Here is a 20,357-nt window from a genome sequence, read left to right as displayed (position 1 = left end):
GAGGACGGATCGACATTATCGATGGTGTGCTTCCGACTCCACAGCACTCTCTTCTGCCGATCGTTCAAACGCGCGCGCGCTCGAGTAGCTGCAAAGGGGAACTAAAGCAAAACCAAAGCGCAGCAACGCGTCACGAATGATGGTCCCATTTCAAAATTCCAATTAAAGGAACTACTACACAGCAACTGACCGAGACCCGGATGCAGCAGGCTTTCCTCCCTCCCCACCCAGGGTCGCCGTCGAGTGATAGCGCGCCGCAATGCCGGACATCAGAATACCGCGTAGTGATTCGACGATGATCCGACTCTCGGCGGAAAGAAAGCGGATTGTGTCGTAAAATAAAAGAAAAACAGTCCAGTCAAGCTGGACACAGGGCATCCAACGCAACGAGATGGCATGCGGGATGATGGATCATGGAGCATGACACTTCTTGTTGAAAATCGACCTAAGCTGAAGGTTGAAGATGAGGAGAACGATCATATAAAAGCACTGACTTTGTAAAGCGTAAGACAAGAAACGAATGTCAGATAATCAGAGCTAGGCCTTGGATTCGATCGTACGACAAAGCGATTACAGCTAGTTTTATAATGACCTGCAAACACAAGGATCTTTCATATTAAAACTCTCGTATTTGAAACTATTTCTTATAAAATTAAAATTTAAATCAACAATCCTAACTGCTTAATTTAATGCGTATTAATATTGTTTCAGTTGAATCTGTTAAATATTGGTTAGCTCCAACAAAGAAACTTTTCGTATCTGCAATAATCTAGAACATCTCTGCTTAAAACTAGAGCATAAAAAATAGAAATTATTTATACGAAAGTGAACCAATCAATTGAACGCAGAAGAGCACTGCTATTAGAAGCTTTGTTCGATCCAGAAATGATCATGTCTAAGCAAAAGTTCGAGTGTCAAATCCCAGCAAAAAACCCTCTAAGAAGCACTCCAAATCAATGATCTTCTGCTTTTTGTGAGAATATATCAAGGTTCGGTAACGGAGTCGGAGCTTCCTGGGTCCTCCACTGCTAGTCCGTGATTGTGATGTACAACCAACAATCCTCTTAGAGCTGTTTGGACCGGCAAATAGAGGCCCTATGTACAAACTAGTAATGGGCGAGTCGGAAGCATCCTTAAGTGATCCGGAGCGTTTTGGGTCGTATTCCCATTTCCAGCGAGTTTGGGTCGATCCGTGGGTGAAGCAAAGCATATGTGAGCTCGAGTCGTTGGTTCGGGTCGACTTGTAGATGCAATGTGTTCGGAATGACCATATGCTTTGCTGCACCAACTATTCAATGAGCCCTGAGCCTACCATGAATGAACGCAAATGAGCACGGCTGTTAAAAGCTTCGATCGATCCAGAAATGATCATGTCTAAACAAAGGTCCGAGCGTCAAAAATTCATACTAACAAAAACCCTGTAAAGAGCCCTCCAAACCAATTATCTTCTTTTCTTTGAGAAGATCTATCACGGTTCGGTAACGGAGTCGGAGCTTCCTGGGTACTCCACTATTAGTCCGTGAATGTAATGTACAATGCTCAAACAATGCTCTTAGAGCTGTTTGGACCGGCAGCTAGAAGTCATGTGTGTACGAATCTACCGGCTCAAAACCATCCATAAGAGAGACCCGGTGCAGTTTGGATCATATTCCCAATTCCAACGAGTTCGGAGCGATCCGTGGGTTCAAAAAATTCTGGTAGCATTAGCGAGTTCGAGTCGTAGTTTCGGATCGATCTGGATCCACGGGTTCTGGCTGCTAAACGACCAGTAGGTGCAACAAAGTATATGAGAGTTTGTTGAGTTCGGGACGACTTGTAGGTTTAATTGGTTCAGGATGACCATATGCTTTGCTGCATCTCTTGGTTGATCCCATGGGAATATACCGAATCCAGTCACTTTCAACGAGTCCTTTCACGCCTTCGTATAGGTCATACCCGCCTTACACACTCCTACCTCCTAGAAAAATACAGTCTTCAACTCTGCAGCTTCTGTGGTGTTGACATAACCGTCCACCACATCCTCACCGATTGCCATGGATACACGACTCACCGAGCCACTAGACATCGATTACACGACAACTCCATCACCCGACAAACTTCATCAAAACCGTCTTATTAGATTTTTACGGATCAGTCATATAGACAAAATTAAGCAATATTTAAGCAAAACGATAGTTTTGTTTTAGATTATACCATTTATTTATACAGTAGAGAGGCGAATGTAGTCTTTAATACTCAAAGCCTCTATAAAGCCTCTATATATTTTCGTTTAAAAAAACACTGGTTGATCCGGACTCGTTACACTCACGGATCGAACTCGATTCCTATAAGGACGAACTCGACTCCGGGTCGATGCGTAACAAGAGTCGGGTGACCCATCACTAGTTCCAACCAATGATCAAAATAAGGTTTTCGACAGCTTCCATATAAAATCTAGCGAAAACTTTGAGATAGACGGCATTTAAAATTAAAAAAAACCCATCAGTTATGTAGAACAGCTTGTTCAACAGAGTTTTACCACCAAATAGAGGTTCTTATCAAATAAATGCTTGGGGGGTTCTTAAACGTCATTTAAGTGTAGTAATTTTCTAAGCCTCTTGATCGCAACAACCATCGAATTTGTGAATATTTTATAACAAATTCTGTCAACCAGTCTTTTTGTATTTCAAACCTTCACGTTGCTTCACGAGGGGTCCATGATTTTGGTTGGTGCTGCCCCGTCTGTGGCTGCTATTTGCTCGTGCAGACAACGACGGCGCGTCGTTTTATTCCACCTTTGCGCTTATTTCCACCCCGAGGAGGAGTTTGCGAATCAACCGCACCAAAGATGATCAACCACCAGCAGCAGCAGCAGCAGCAGCAGCAGCAGCAGGGGATAGAGACGTGGCTGATCGTAATGAAAATGACGATCGGTCATCAAGAAAGCGACACACACAACAAAAACGAAGAAACCAGTCAATCCAACCACCACCACCGGGGCGCGCCGGTGGGCCAAACCAACTCAAACCACCAACCACCACCGGAGAAGAATACAGCAAACGTACGAAGCAGGGAAAAATAAAACAGGTTTTTGGCGATACGCAACACCTCGTGCGCGCTTTGCTTTTATTTTGTGTTGTGTACGGCACCCTCTCTTCCCCCCAAAACGGCAGAGTATGTAATATGGGTTTTATTTTTGCACACCGAGGGCTCTTTCGCGTCTTATTTTTCGCGCCACAGTTCTTCGGAGTTCTTGGGGAGGGGGGGGTGCTCACCTGTGCATACACAACGCAACCACCCCGTTACATACGCTTCTATATAGATTCACCAACACATCTGCAGACAGGGGGGAACCAGCAGAAAAATGTTGGATCCAAATGGGGTTGTGAGAAGGTGGGTAAAAAATCCTCAAAAAATCCACAACCTCAAAAAAAAATACAGACGATCGAACATTGAGCCCCAATTGCGCGCACAACATAATATAGCAGCCAGCAGCAGACAACAACAAACAGCTGCAAACTGCGGCAAGGCAGAAAATAAAAATGTTTGCACTTCTAGGAAACAGCTATCTCGGCAGATTGCGCCGAACCGATAAAAAAATGGGACAATTTTTACGCAATTGAGCAAAAATTGGTCTTCATTCGCGCACCGGTACCTCAAGCAAATTGGAGCATTAATGGTGGGGATTAATTAACAAACCAAACTGGCGCTTATTAGGCCACTTCATCCACGAAACTACTGCGTGATGTAACTTACAAAGATCACACAAATCATTTCAAAAAGCACAAAAATTAGTCATCCTCATCAGCATCTTGTGCTGCCGGTCAATATTAACCACCTTCAAACTGCTAGAGAGTGCCGCGCGCCCAATTTTTATTATTTCCATCGTTAAAACCATCGTCACATCCCGGTGTCGTCATGCGGGGAGAGGATGTGTGTTAGGGGCCAAACCCATACGTCGTGCAATTGCCGCCGCCGGATACACCAGGACAACAACGACGGGGGCAAACGCGTGTACAGGGCGCGCTATTGCTTATCATGTGCTTTCGTCGCCGTTTGTTTCTGATAAGAAGCCAGGCCAGGGTAACCGAGCGAATGGTAACCCCACCAGCATTATAGGCATAGTAGATATTAAGTACCCGCCGGGGTACTTTCATCGCTCGCTACGCTACGCGTGCACCCAAATCACGCGCTCCTCAGTCCGAACTTTAACGTCAAACTTGTTGTTGTTGCGTTGCGACCACGAACGAACCTTCCCGGTTCTTCCCCACCACCATACGAACGAATCTGCGCGCGGAAAACAGATAAGACATCACCCCGCTGGACCGCGTTCTCGCTGGAACCTTGAAAAGTGTGTACCGCAGAGGAGCATCGCCGACACCTTGTGGGGGGATGTACACAGGACGCCACAGCTGCGGAACGATGCGACGTTTAATTTGTTGGGAATAATTATTTACAATTGAATATGACGGTCCAGTGCCGTATTGTCAATGTTGGGAATAATTATCAATACGATTTGTTTGTGCGAAAGCAGTTCTTAATGAGTAAAATGGAATGTTTTAACTAGTAAACTAAATAATTATTCACAATCAGCGTAAAATATTCTAAAATCGATGTTACTGCTGCGGCTCAGGTTATAGCAAGTTATAGGCAAGCAAGCTCACCGTATGGAAGGCACAATCAACACGATTTGTTCTGAAGTCGTTTAAACGCTTGCCTTTAGTGATAGGTACTCGGAATCGGAACCATCTCGTTCCGTTTTCGTGGTCGGAATCGATTCTGGCTTCTCAGAATCTCAGATCACAGAATCATTTCCGGAAGCAATTACATTTTTAATTCAAAACTCTGCTTCGGAACCAATTCCCGAACCGATTGCAATTCGTAGAACCGATTCCGGAGTCGATTCCGTTTCTTAAAACTTTTGATTTCGATTCCTACCACTTCGAGCGTTCCAGCGGAATCGATTCCAGCATTTAGCACATCACTAATTGCTTTACAAGCCATCTCAATAATTTTATTAATTATAACTGAATACGATCACTTGATCGAGCGTTAGATCGGCTCCTATATATTAGCAAATAACTGTCTCTCTGGTTACGCGTAAGCAAATTGCATTCTAGCACGTTGTAATGAGACAGATATATCGGGCATTGCGACAAGATGAGTGTTATCAAAAGTGTTCGTAGATTTTAAGGTTTTATGAGTTGGAACAGACTTAAGGGGCTTGAAGAATGGAGTACCCAAGAAGGTGAAAGAGGCCATATATGAAAATTGACATAATGTCCTTAGCAATTTAATTTAATAAACTAATCCAATAAACTTTAATTTAGTAATAAAGGGTAATAGGTAATACTGAAATACATTTACAGAGCAAAATTAATCACGTTTTCTGTCGTATAACACGCTGTAATTTAAAAAAAAACTTTCGTAGAGTTTTGTTGGGTAACCAGACGGAAAAAGGCCTCATTAAAAAGGTAAGATCATCAATACTACCATGCACCACAAGGACCCAAGTGACAAAAGAAATCTTTCGATGTCGCCCCGGTGATGGACGCTACAGCGGTGCCGGTCTTTACATGGCACGACAGAGGATTAAATCTCATCCTGAATTATTCCCCGTGGTGAGGACTAAATGAGCAAGATCCCGAAATTGTATCCTGTTTTGCTCTTAAAGTACCTCAATAAAATGGATCAAACAGGATTAGATGCATCCAAAATGCTTTAAAAACAAAAAGTTTGTTATCTTTGCAAATCAATTGGGAAACCATGTTCATCATACCGTTAAGAGATCACTCTGATGTCTAAGTAACTCTGATATCTACTGAGAACTCTTCTTTTTCGTGGCCTAACATGACCTATTAGATCACGCTGACCATCGAATTTCTTACTGCATTTGCTGATATACCAAGTAATTGAAGGGGAACGATCCGAATATGGGAATTGAATCCCGATCCTGCTGCTTGTGAAGTCCTGCGTCACTATAGCCTCTACTGCAGGGTCCCCTCTTGGGGTAATAAAATTTTCTTTTGGCGTTCCATTTCTAAACACTAAAGTCAAAAACGAACAGAAATTTTCTCCTTCTTGAATTGCACCATACCTCAACAATAAACGAAATCGACCAAACTGTAACAGCTGGTAGTGTAGGAGAGATCGCCAACCCTTATCAGTTGTTTTGATGTTTCACAACCAATTGGGACCTTCTCTCTTTCCCCCTCTTTTTCTTAATCTCAACCGTTACAGCTGCGATAGGATCCACACTTTTCTTTTCCTCTTGGCGTCGAAACTAGACGAGAATTTACTAACTAAATATTGAAAAAATAAATTTCTGTTAAGAAATATTTGAGAAAATATTGCACAAAAATGACACCAAAATTCGAATCGAAAATGAGCTTTAATTTAATAGCAGAAATATCGGGTACCCGTTCTTATTAAAGCTGTACACCGTGTCGCTCTCTCTCCCCCTAAACCAACTCCACGTCCCAATGTCTACTATCCACTCGCGACTAACCACTACCACGTCGACAAAAACGATGTGGATTTTCAAACCCACCACCCCCAACAGGAGAGAAGAAGAAGACGACAAAAAAAGAAATATTTGTCCAGCTCTCTTCATTCTTACTCCGAATCACCTGCTTGCCCTCCAACTTTTTGCTCCAACGAAGGGCCATATACTGTTGAAGTGAGGTGGCTCGCATCCACCAAAAACGGCGTATATCCTTTATTCTTCAATCCAACCACCTCACAGAGTGACCATCGTATCCTTTCCAGGATTTGACCGGAGGACACTTCTCTCGCTCACGAGAAAAGCTTCGGTTTGGCGGTGACAGAGAGAGAGAGAGAGAGAGAGAGAGAGAGAGAGAGAGAGAGAGAGAGAGAGAGAGAGAGAGAAGCCTTATATACCACAGAGCCGTTAGCATACATATGGAGCGCCGCTATGCTGGCACACCGAATAATGTTGCAGCGAGACATAGTGTGTTCCTGGGGAGCATGGGTGACGGGTTGATTATGGGAGAATCAGGTTAGAGTATGTCACAAGCTTTGTCGCCGCACATCCTTTCCGCCAGAAGAGGTCCGCACAATCAAGCTCTCCCTCGAACCCGGCACATAAGGTTTCGAAGATAGTTACAGCATAATTTATGTATCCCTCAGTCACTCAGTCAGGCAGAGCGGAATATGAGTAGCAACAACGTACCTCGTGCCTAGCCATACCTCGTGCGTCCTATGGACGCACTGGCGTACTTCAACTATCGGTGAAATGAGTTCCTTCGGCATAGTTTTTCAACGAGGAGCTTGAGGAGCGTGTACTACTCTACTGTCGAACTACCTACCGACTAATGTCGCTCTCATCAGCTCAATAAGCCTGCAGAGAGAAAGTTTTAGTTGGTGAACTCATACCACCCACCACCCAACTCGGTTTGATTCGTGACCATCATCATCATCATCGTCAATCCATATCTATCTCTGCTGGCTACGTGGGAAGGTTATTCAACAACGCACAGGAAATCAGCATACATAACTCGGCGTACAATCAGATTTCTTTGGATGGACAAAAATATGCGCGCTGGTGCAGCAGCAGGGTTTGATTCGATCACGGTAAGGCTATTCTCGTCCTCGACCGTGTGTGTGTGTGTGTGGTCAATCTGCAATCGATCCATCAAAAAAAGGACTCATTTCGTACCCTTACTGCTGCCGCTGCATCGGTGTATGAATCATTTTGGTATTATTTTTGGAGCTTCGTTTTAATACTACGTTGAATGCTTGAAGTCCTCGACTGTGTCCTTCCTGGGCATCAGGTCTCTGCTTTTTAAGTCTATTGGGACAGTTATAGAGACGACTGACATGTACTGGATTTTACCCACGGTGTCACAACTTCTTCAATTAACCTGCTCTTCTCCTTGGCTTAGCGTCCTTTAAGGTCATACCGGCCATCATTTCGATTACTAGACTGCCGGATACCACGTAGTTGGTTAGTCAGTCGTCACTACGGGGGGACCGGTCCCGGATGGGATTTGAACTCCGGTCCTGCCGTTTGAAGACCGACGCTGCTGTCACCTACACCACCGGTGCGCACCATAATCTGCTCTTAAAACTCGTAATTTCAAATAGAGAGACCCTAAAAAAGAACTATGTGTGACTTGAGTAAAAATTTAAATTTGGCCCTACTTTATTAAATGCGCAAATATTAACAGCAAAAAACGACTACAAAATATGAGACCTTTTCTCTGTTCTGATCAACTGATCTGTAGGTAAAAATGGCACAAATAAGAAGCTAGTTCATTTAAATAGAAAATTTAAACCATAGACATCCAATACCAACAACTTACGACGACCGAACGCGCTGGAACTTGTAGGAAAAAGACTTCCCACCACTAAGGAGGCAGAGAGTGTTGTGCCAGGCCAGTGCCACAAGCCGTTCGACCTCGAAAGCACGTCGTCCGTTTGGGACGTTTGTTTATCGATCGAGAATCGGCCAATGTATTCCGTGACTATGCTGCTGCTGCTGCTTCAGCGGTGTGTGCTCCACCGTCACCGTTGTTCGCGGGAGGACACCGAATAATCGAGCACATTCGAAAGCAATATATGATTGGTTCGTTCGGGCTCAGTATTGCGGTCTGGGCGAATGTTGCAATGCAATAGTTGGTGGCGGTGTGGTGCGATGGTTCACCCGAGCCACACTCCAAGACCGCCGATACGTGCGCCCATCGCCGTCATCGTCCTCTGCGTCATATCTTCGACTTCGAGACAAGTGTGCCTCCCCTTCGCACACCAACGATACCAGGGTTGCTTCGCGATGTAAACAAACGCCTTTCTAAGTTCCCGTGCAGTGGCGCGGTCGCGCCAAGGATCACCAACAACCACCATCTCTCTTTCTCCGACACAATCCGTGGTGCTGTGTTGTGACCGAATGATGACTTTTGGATGGCAACCGACGTTGGTTGTTACAGCATACACACGCATCAAACCACCTTCTCTCCAACGGTTCGCGAAACGTGTTGGAACATTCGAACGGTTGGTGACACGTGATGGGGAAGCAAACGAGAAACGAGCGGTACAAGCGGTAGGCTCATGACCGTTACACAACACAGCCATGCCACCTTCACTTCGCCACCTTGGTTGGAAATAGTACCGCAACAAAAAAAACACGGTTCACGAGGGAAATTCCTTCGGTAACAAAATGAGCCGAGAATCGCCAAGTTTGCTCCGTGAGATTGGTTGCTTCGAAACCCCGCTAGCGGCCGTAACTACGACGTCATAACTTTTTGCGACCGGCCTCTGATGGGGTCCGGGGCTTAAGAAACGAAAACGAACAAAAAAAATGCAACACAACGGTCGAAGTAAAAAAGAAAAGTATAGACGGATATTTATAGGACGTCCAGGGATACAATGCAACACCACACAGAGGCCAAGCAATAGCCGCACTACTACTGCTGCCCGATACGAACGTGTTTGCTTTGGCGCCAATTGGATACAATTCTGGTGTTAACAATATAGACGAACAATTTATACGGGTTTGCCCAAGATTTTGTTAATTTTGAATATCTAAAATTGATCGTTGGGTGACGTCAGTAACACAAGTTTTGATAATCTTGCCAAGTATATCCGGCACATAAAATTGGAATTAAAAAATGAACATCTTACTGATTTGCTCTTCCTGAAAAGAGAAAAATTGAAGGTATGCAACTTTATCGAACCAATAAATATCGAACGTGAGCACAACCAGCTCACCAAATTCACTCAGCTATACGGCTTTGTAGGGCCCAGCGCCTTTTGTCGATGATCGGCACCACCAGTGATGATCGCGAAACAAATCGTACAACTTGTATGCCGCCCTAAAGGACGCGTATTGCTCCGCGTATATAGTAAGAACAACAGACAGACAAAGCAAAAGAGAAAGAAAGGAATTAACCAGACGTTCAAGGTTGAAGAATATGCGTACTTGAAGATGGAGACTGCTGCCGCGATCCCTCTTTCCCGGATCTCCTCAAAAGTATCTCTTTTTCTGCCCGTTTTTATGTCCACAATGTGTCCATGATGGAGAATGGATTAGTAACAAGGGAAAAAGATTCTAAAAGACTCATATTCTCTGGCGGCTAATGAAAAAAATGCGACAGAATGACATTGATAATTCTTATGTTTCGTACTGTTTTACGAAAAAAGCCAGTTTAACTATTGAAGAACGATTTATAGTATCAAATATGATTGATATGTTGATCATTGGACATTGGATTTGAACAGATTTTGATGATCGGGAGCGACCAGCTGGATAGGCTACAAAGGTGTCGGACTTCACACGGCAGGACCGGAGTTCTGATCCGATCTGGACCATTCCCCCATAGTGAGGACCTAGTAGGTCGTAAAACCATAAGAAGATAGTCCATTTATTTTTCCTAATTGAGAGCCCTGCTAAGTATTGAAGAATTGCTTAAAAATATCAATTTAGACGTAGAGAATGTAGAAATTATCAGACAGTTCAACTAGGAAAACTACACTAATATCTCTTGGGAAAAAAACCCTTAAGACGTGTGTCAGTAAATGTGTCTAATATTTTCTCGTTTTGTTTAAATACAATGTTGTGATGTATAAGCCTAAAGCGTGAAGCATGAAGGGATAAAGACTCAAACAATCAGGAAGATTCCCGCATTTAGTCCATATTTATACACATTTGAACCCCTAAATAATCCTTTTGGGAATCGAAACACTAATAAGGGCTCAAATCACTTCCAGCGATGAGAGGGCTTCCATGACTTGATCGTAGCCGTAGTTCGTATACCAAAGTTCTGACAGTCTTTCATCACTGCTCCAAATAATGGCTCTTTATCTGGTGCCTTTTGCTTCGAGATAAGAGTTTCCATGGGGAAAAAAAATTCTTTGGATCCTAACGCATGCCATCCCGAGCTGTCATGCGTCCTAGAGTTTCTATACATCCTGATATTTTTAAGCATCTTGGAATTTTTATGCATCCTGTCGTGTTCCATGCGAAGCCCTGTAACTGTAACGGCCTCTTAAGCTAATGGTGCTCCATCCTTGATTAGGAACCAAAGTTTTGGTTCAATTAAAAAGACGTCATTTGTCTTGTTTTAAGTAACATAATAGTTTACTTCAAACCTAACCATAATAATGTTGATATCTTCTTATAATCCCTCTATCTTAAGCTGCAAGCAATTCATTCTTAAGCGCGGTAATTTTCTTTATTTGGGAAAAGTTCTCCTCTTCTTGGGCCTTCTGCTTATTTTACACCTTATCGTCAGACTAGATTTCTAGCGATCGAACTTAGCCAACAACTTTGCTAATCAATAGAAGACGTATTGATCTATCAATGATATTTAGATCAACGATCTAAACAGATGAAAATGTGATCGTGGCACGCCCTAAACCGTACACCCATATGAGGTACAATTTATTTTACCAATGTTTTAAGCAACACCTGTAAACATTGAATCTTGAGTTGAAGAGTTAAAGGATGAGAAAGAATGATCTATTTGGTTTATTTTGCTTAATTAGGTCGGTTAGGTCATGCCAACAAAATATTGGCTTGTGTGACATATTTAAATAGCGTAGACGAAGATCTACGGGTCAAGGTGGGTTTCGATAGCCGACTCGAGGTGTAAGAAATACTTGCTCGGATACCACTCGGTAATCGATCAAGCACAGATCTTATGTCTTCAAGCAATACAAGGACACATATTTTTATCAACAGCTGTAGTAAGTTATAGCTAAGATTTTTTTTTTTCGAAGATTTGGATTAGAAATTAGCAGGTCTGGTTTCCACCCACAGGCAGGCATGGTTCCTTTCTTGTAGATGATGTTTTTCGGTACAGTTTTTGGAAGATCGTCCTGGGTGCTCATTTTATAGGTGGTTGATGGAATCTCGACATTTCCGATTAATTCCGAGCTATGATGATACATCAGATTGATAAAAAAAGTTATAGTTTTTTAGCAAAAGGTAACAAATATTTTACATGAGTATTTTTCTTCTTCTTCTTCTTTTTCTTGATTTAATAAATCATGGAGTAGGTAGGTCATGCAAGCTTCATCTTCTTCTTCTTGGCTTAACGACCTCTAAGGTCATCCCGGCAATCGAAATGGCTTACTAGACTGCCGATACCACGTAATTGGATTGTCAGTCTTCACTACGGGGGGAAGGTCCGGATGGGATTTGAACCCCGGTCCTGCCGTTTCAAGACCGGCACCACTGTTGCCTACATCGCCCCAACTTATAGTGGGATAGTCAGTCCTCATTACAGACGAATAGTTCCGATTTTGAGGTTTTGAGCCTTGGTCTTGTCGTATTAGTGTTGGCAGACTCGGGACTCGAGAGATTCGAAGATTCAATCACTAAAAAAGGTTCGATTCGGATTGGAACCTGATTGACGGATTCGATTAATATTCGAATTCGATTGGGATTCTATCCGATTCGATTTGATAGGGATTCTACGCGATACTACACGATATGGATTTGATAAGAATAGGAGTCGATTGAGTTTTTGTACGTTTAAAATTGTCTCTTTTATTTGAATGAGATTGCCGGTAAAATGGCTACAGAAAGAAATATGAAATAATATGAAATGCAAATGAAATTTGGCCTTTTCATTGAATTTCATGCGTTTTGCTCAACCGGACGATTTCCTTGCTCACGTAAAAAAAGTAGAAACACATCCGTGATCATAAAATGATGGGATTCGGATTCTGGGATTCGAATCCCAATTACGATTTTGATCCGAAGATTCGAATTACCATTGAAATAAATAAACATTTTTATTGTCATACAGTCGCATTAAGCATACTTACTTTTCCCTAGCTTGTGCATCTGACGGCACCGCTGTCCCTTTGCCCTTTGCATACATCTTCACCCACACTCACTGAACGCCGCGTGTGTCCGTGTTGTCTCCGTGTACGAAGGCGTTGGGTCAAAAACGCAGTGCCCCGCGTGTGTATTCCTTTACGAGGCCAATAATTAGCCGATTCTCCACCTTGCACGGATCGTTTTGTTGCCCTGTTTCTTCACTAAATTTGCTCGCTCGCTCTCTCTCTCTCGTTCCCCCGGTTTGCTTCTTCGGTCACTCACTGGTCAGACAACAAAACTCACAAATACACGCACCGTATGCACGTCCCGGCTAAATGATCCTCAAAAACCGCGAGCGCGGGATGTGCCTTTTTTGCACACACCACTGCACCAATCGATCAGCTGGCGGCTCTTGACTCCACCAGACACTAGACGCGAACCCACAAGACCGCACCTCCTGCACACACCACCACCCGCTTCTATTATTGCCCGACGACGCGCACTCGTCCCAGCAGATGAAGTTTCGTCGTCGACTACTTTCACGGTAACAATATCACGTTTTCACACGCACCAGGGACTTCCGGAGGATGATAGACAGGCATTCACACACACACACACACACTCACGCAATATTGCGTCCCAGGATGAAATGATAAATGTGATCAAGGCTCTGGTCACAGTATTACGCACCGAAAGTAAGGAGGATCCACGAAGATCACCAATGGGAAGATTCCTTTTTTTCAATTTTTACCACATAATAACAAACACACACGCATGCACACTCACACCTTCCGATGTTAACGCACTTTAAGCGTATATGGCGTAGCTTTGCCGATTGTTTAACTCTCGATAAGTTACAGGAAATTTCCCAAAAACTTTTCGTTCAACAATTTTCACACACCATTACACACACATCCACACAAACATATGTAACGTCAATAAACGAGCAGCTGCGGTGAATTCTGAAATGAGAATAAACGATTCAAATATTTTTTACTAGTTCATTTGATTAATGTAAAGGAAAAATAGTATTTCGCCTTGCGTTTAAAATAAAAAAAAATATTTAGACGAACATAGGAACATATTCGCGAGCTCTTGATAAAGTAAACCACTGCCTTCATACACAACAAACAAACAAACAAAAACGCTTAATTGCGCTGCGTCAGGTTGCACGGAAAATTCCAATACCTTTTCCCTGCGCCGTTCACAAAAAAAAGCATAAATAACAAACGTCACATAGGGGTGAAAAAAAGCGCGCACACACACGCGCGCACACAGCTTCACCCCCGAAGGGAAGAAGGGACGACAGCGCGGTATACGCGGTGCGCGATTATCTCGCTCGCTGAAAGACGCTCTCACCAACACACGCACGCACGTACGCAACGCATACGCACACCGCTAACGGGTACGGGGGGTACGAGGGTACGCAGAGAGAGAAAAATAATGATGGCTGCTGGCTCTACGCGCTAGGGTGGTGCCCCGGCGGTGGTTAGTGGTGTGTTGACGGTGTTTTGTTGTTACCATGGTGAGCGTTTGTGTTGGTGCATTCAACCTAATTGTTGATAATAATTACCGCTTACACGGCAAGCGAGCGAGCGCGCACACACACATACACGCATCATCTCTCCCTTCGTATGTGCATCGCCCTTCGTGTGCGTACGGTTGTATTATGGTGTGTTTGTGTGTGTACGAGCGAGAAAGAGAGAGAAACAGTGGGAGCGATAAATCGCAGTATAGGCTTCGAATGAAAAACGAGACGCAGGCTTCGGGGGGAAACTTTTCCACCGAGATGATGATGATGACGGTGATGATGATGGTGTGTTCCGTGCTCTCCATTATTTCTTTTCTTTTTTTAACATACACGACACCACACAAAAAGAAACGAAACGAAAATGTTGAACAGTACTGCATTCGTGGTACATTTTTTCCTCGCTTGCTGGGCTGACGCACAGTGCAAACACACATGCAGGAAAAGTGTTTGAAGGCGGCTTCGCCTGCCTGCCTGCCTGCCAACCAGCACAGCCTGGGTGTCATTCGGGAAAGAATTGCGACGAGAAGGCAATAGACCGCACAATAATTATGTTTCCAGTGGTGATGATGCCTAGCAGCAACGAGAATCTTCCTTCGCAACACTTGATTTTTTTTTAAATCACTGGCAACTTGGAATCGAAACTACATCCAAGCAGTCCGGGATCAGCCATTACACGACAACAAAAATCACAACAGCATGGGAACACACTTTCAGTCTCGCCTATTTTTTCCACAGTTTTTTCGTTGCGTTTCCATCAATTACACACGTTTGCCATTGCACACACCCAACACCAGCAGCGGGTTACCAACAAAAGCAACAGAACAGTTCCCCAAAAAAACCACACACACCGCACACTGAAATTTGCAACTCACACACTTTGATTTCCACACAAATAAGTGAAACTGGCTCATCATCGCTCGGATCACCAAAGAGGGAAAAATCGGCAGAACCTCACCGGAGCATAACCGATCCCGCGCCGATAAAAACGCAGCTGGACGTCGCTCGTTCGCACCGTGCTGCTTTTCTGCTGGACGACGACAAGATACTTCTGCTCACTTCCGTCGTTGTGATGCGAGTAAGGAAGCTTCGATTCGGCGCACGAACACACTATCAACGCCGCCTGGTGCCCCTGGCACTTCTTGACGCCTATTCTTCTACCTGTATCCGGGGCAGGGTGGTAAATGCCAGCGTTGTCAAACACGGTGCATAAATCTTCCTTTTTTTCGTATTGCTGGTTTGTTTGGAATGACAAAAGTGGTTGTAGAAAGGGATTGCTATGTTAAGCCTAGGCTAGCAAATTTTTATTTCTCGCTGAGCTCAGTGCACTTTGTTACTTTTTGGAGGAGGAAAAGACCGTTTATTTAAGCAATTTTTTGGAAGGCTTGGTTTGTACTATGAAAAAGTTGTGCAGGGAAAACAAATTATTAAATTTAACTCATTTTACAAAGCATGGGCCTCAATTTACAAAGCAAAGAAGCAAATACTTTCGACTGGGTTTTGATCTAGGTCTCATTATATTATTAATTGACGACTTTCTATAAAACTAGGATTGAGCTTTATCCCTTAATCTTCTCAGTTTTTGTAAGACCTAGAGCACAGATGAATATCTGTTGCTGGTTTCCAAACCGAATTCTAAAGATGGACAGGATGAAATATCATTCTTTAGTTTACGAGTAATCGATTTTAAATCAACCAATATGTATTGTGCATTATTTCTAAGGATGTCCGACATTTAAAAGCTTTCTAACGTATGCACCGAGTATTGAGTCCCTTCCGATCGGACCTTATTATCCAGCTGTTGGAAAAAAAATATTCACGGAAGCCAGACATGGTAGACCTTTCGTCACTGTTGTATTAAAAGCACTATTGATGGCAAATTCTTTAAGAGCTGCTCAGCAGCAAGCGCCATTAGTAGCAAAATTCACATTAATACGTTCGGTACCAAGGATTATTCTGACGTTTCTTTCTCGTGAAAAATAAACGTAACAGTGCATCTCATTCGCACAATTGAGGTTGCTAATGGCATGTAAAAGAGAGCATATGTTCATATGAGAGAGGCTCTCTAAAAGTGAGAGTGTCACCCAAATTTGGGTGACATGGTATTGAACGTGTTAAAAAAAATTTCTAGAAAATTTTCTAAAAAAATCAAGCAAATCTACAATCAATTACCGATTTGCCACCTTTCGAGTTTGACAACCCTGAACACCAGAACGCATGCTTCACGCACACAATTCAAATCCCTCCGAAAGACCGGCCTCGATGTGACAGATCAAAACATTTTCTTCGCGAGATTTTGCTCCCTACATTACACATCTTGCAGATTCTTCATATTGAGGGAAAAAGCCTTTCCAATCGCTCAGAGTTATCGCTTTTCTTCGCCAATGAATAATGTTTTTCATCCTATGTTTTCACATTCGCAGCATAGCACACTCTCCCTCCGTAGGTGCGAAACCTATTGCATGAAAAGGTGATGGCAAATCAAGCTATCCATGATGATGTTGAACACACACGTGCACACCAAACCTTCGATCCGGACTGACGCGCGCAAGTGTGTGCGTGACATATTTACCTCTTAGCCTCATTACAGCGTGTGCATGTGTGGTTGTAAATTAAGAGAATTTCACTGATTTTCAGGCGTCAACAACGATTCCGCGACGGTAATTTCCACAGTGCGTACTGTTTACTCCACACCCTGCTACTACTTCACCCCTAAAAATGTTCTTCCAACGACGCTAGCACACACTCCCGACCGTCTCTATCTTCCCACACTAGCATACTTTCATGTACCCGTTTACGTTCGCACTTTAAGCGCTCGGTTCGCAACTGTTTCGACAAATAGCCCTTTTCCCTATTGTTACCAACCTGTAGTGGCAGCGAGCAGCAGCATCAGCAGTAGTAGTTGTACGATTGCATCACGAGTAATCCTCCTACACCAATCATGCGCTTTTATTGTTCCACACGCATACAAACGCCAGCAACGGTATACGATCCAGTACGCACCAACTCACCAACACACACGCCCCAGTGGCAATGGTTGCTTGGATGGCTTTCATGCTTGGAGCTGTATTTTTTTCCCGATATATTTCATGGACACTTTTCTTCATTACATGTTGCTAGTACTGCGCTTCCAACTGCGTGTAACGATTAGTCTCACAACACACACACATACAACGTTACAGAAGCTATAATGTGCACATTATGTACAAGCAAGCTGCAGGGAAGAAGCTCAAGAACACAATAGAGGGATGAAGTTACGAAGGGAGTACGTACAGTGGTGTCCAAGTTGGTAGCAGGACTCGGAAAATAGAATTTTAAAATAATTCCTACAAATAATGCCTTTTGTAAAATAACAAAAAAGGGTTCAGGTTTCTTATAAAATTTGCTTGAAAATAGAAAGAATTATTATTAATTTGCAATATTCGCTGCTACGATAATCTTATTATACTTGGTTTGATGTTTAAAAGTAAGCAAATAAGTTTTAAGAAATAATAACCATTCACGATTTTATTTTAATTTTATTTTTATGTATAATTTATTATGATGGTTTAATACGGTATATTCAACACCGATGATGACTAAATTAAAGAAACATGATTATAAGGCTTTTTTCCTGCTTCTTTGCCTTATCCAGGGCATACACGGTTCCTTGGTAGTTATTTATATAAATTTAATGTCAAACGTTTTGTAATTAATTTATCTGTTTCGCTTTTACGGCTTATGATTGCTCAGCTATTCGAGAGCTGCTAGCTAAAAAATCGTAGATATTTAGCTAAAGTCATCATAGACCTCATTTTACTTTTTTTTTAAATAAGAGCACTTTCATCTGAGACTTAGACTTTGCAGTGGATTATTTATATTTTAAAACATTTATATTTAGTTTAGATCCTTTTCAGTCCCTGTTGTGATCTATTTTTTTTTCTTAATTGAAGCAACACTTCTAAACAAACTACACTACAAATTTTGTATCAAATTTAGCAGCTCCTATTGAGTAGGACACTGCATGAGATTGGCATCAAAATACTTGTTTTTGTAAAGCATATTAAATTGGTTCAAATAGCCAGATTTACCAAAAATAGCCCGCCAGTAGTTTGAAATAATTTTACTTAAAAAATGGCATGAAAAAGCGCCAGTAAACACAACCAAAAACACCAATAGCAATCCGCAAAACGCAAGCGAAAATTGCCATACTTTTGAACACAATTGTATGTATTGCGCTTACACATGTAGTCTCGCTATGGTATGTATAAATATAAACGTGTTGTAAAGAAGAAAAAAAATGTGTGCCCGAGAGGGTGCCGGGTGAGGAAACGAAAATCCCGGATCTGTTGAAGAAAAATCCAAAAGAAAGCAAACGAGCCCAGAGAGAAGATGAGAAAAATTGATCGAGAGGAGCTACCACGCTTCGATGTTGGTATGCGCTGTCGTTTTGAAAATGTGTGAGTGTGTGTGTGTGTGAGTTTATGTTGCTTTTTTTTTTGTTCTATTTGCCATCGTACAGCTCAGAATGTTGCGTTTCTTGTGATTGTATGTGTGCGAGAGAGGGAAAGAGAAAGAGAGACAAGGTGGCTACAAGAATTTTACCCTGCACAGGGGTGGAAAAATAGCAGACGATGGCAATGAAGGAAAAGATACAAAAAAATCCACACTTTTCCTTACCCTACGCACAGCCACACAAACACACACCCGTGTCCATGCATTTGACCGCCACATCGAACACAGTGTGAGCTATTAAACACGGGTACGTATCACACACACGGTCTAGAGCAGAAATAGGGGTTGGTTTTTGTTGTTAGAGGGCGGAAGGGCAGATGGCAGAGGGAAAAGGGGACGTATATTTCCGTATTTTTTCCCGTCAAGGTACACAAGACCAGGCAATGACGTTGACGGTGGTGACCGAGGTGGTTGGTGACGGTACGGTATGATGATGCGCGGGCACATGCGAGCCACGAGCGGAGGGCAACATGAATATATAAAAATTGCTACAAATGCGAGCGTCACACCAACACTCACACACACATAGCCGGCTAATGACAATTGTGTATAAGAAGGGGTGGGTTTAATACTGCGAGTAGTGGTGGGATGGGGGTTGCGCGGGACAATGCGCTGGTGCTACCTGCGATGGGTGAGCGAGCGAGAAGAGGGAAGCAAAATATCACCAACGGGCAACTGTGCGTGCATTAGCCATGGCCTGCTCGGGATGTTGTACTACTGCTAGAAGCAATAGAAAGATTTGACAGCGAATCGGAAACATTGTTCATCGATTCTGTTTCTGCATAGATTTCTTGTTTAATTTGCTTCTTTTGTTGTTTAGTTTTTCCTTAAAACTAGCTTTATTTACGTTATTTTGCAATAGTTTTCCTATTCTTTTGCAAGGATTCTTATTATTTATCTTTTAATCTGGGATTTCACTTATCTTTCATATATTTTGCCTTTTTGTTTTCATTTTTAGAAAATTTATTAATGTTTTTAGCATATTTTATTATTTAAAATAAGCCATAAATTAGCATAGGAAAATTTTAAAGTGTAAGGATTTGGAGGATTATAAAGAGATTATAAACTCAAGTTAAATTCTTACCCCACTGCTTTAAATAACGATACCTTCGGTACGCTGAAAATCACTTGCCAGCGCTCACTCTCCGGCTCTGCTTTGTTTGTATAGCTATAGAGCCGCAACCCAATTCTACCACAGCATGATCATCAAAGACGGATGACCACGATCAAAGAATTCCCCCAGAAAAAAAGCCCTTCGTTTTGAGGCCTTATAAACATCTGTAAAACGCACGTTCTGCCCTCCGCACACAGGACACTAAAGGCGGGAGAGCCTTCGGTGGCCCAGGTTTCGTGTACATAAAGGGATCGATACATAAAGGATGCATTCACAACAGCACCGAATGTGCGGTCGGTTCCGTTCTCAACCGTGCCTTTCCAATGATGTACTTGTGTAGGTCTATTGCGTGTGTGTGTGTGTGTGTGTGTATGCGTATGTTAAGCTTGCCTCAGGCTGCCGTTTATCTGCTTATCTATCAATGCTACTCACCACTTTCAGCCAAACAGGTGGATTAG

The 20,357-nt window shown here is 42.8% G+C and overlaps 1 protein-coding gene across 6 annotated transcripts in view; it reads right to left on the bottom strand.

The window, feature by feature from the left end:
* Positions 1–12,862, bottom strand: part of LOC126556119 (single-stranded DNA-binding protein 3) — a 29,965-nt gene extending 17,103 nt beyond the window's left edge. For all 6 annotated transcript variants that reach the window (XM_050211337.1, XM_050211332.1, XM_050211333.1 and 3 more), the window contains exon 1: positions 12,769–12,862. In XM_050211337.1, coding sequence (XP_050067294.1) covers positions 12,769–12,824 — 56 coding nt within the window. In that variant the 5' untranslated portion in view covers positions 12,825–12,862. The remainder of the gene's footprint in view (positions 1–12,768) is intronic.
* Positions 12,863–20,357: the final 7,495 nt, after the last annotated feature.

The sequence above is a fragment of the Anopheles maculipalpis genome, chromosome 2RL, assembly GCF_943734695.1.
Source record: "Anopheles maculipalpis chromosome 2RL, idAnoMacuDA_375_x, whole genome shotgun sequence".
In the NCBI taxonomy this organism is placed as follows: Eukaryota; Metazoa; Arthropoda; class Insecta; order Diptera; family Culicidae; genus Anopheles; species Anopheles maculipalpis.
The sequence above is the reverse complement of the archived record's forward strand: the minus strand, read 5'-3'. Positions and strand labels throughout refer to the sequence as shown.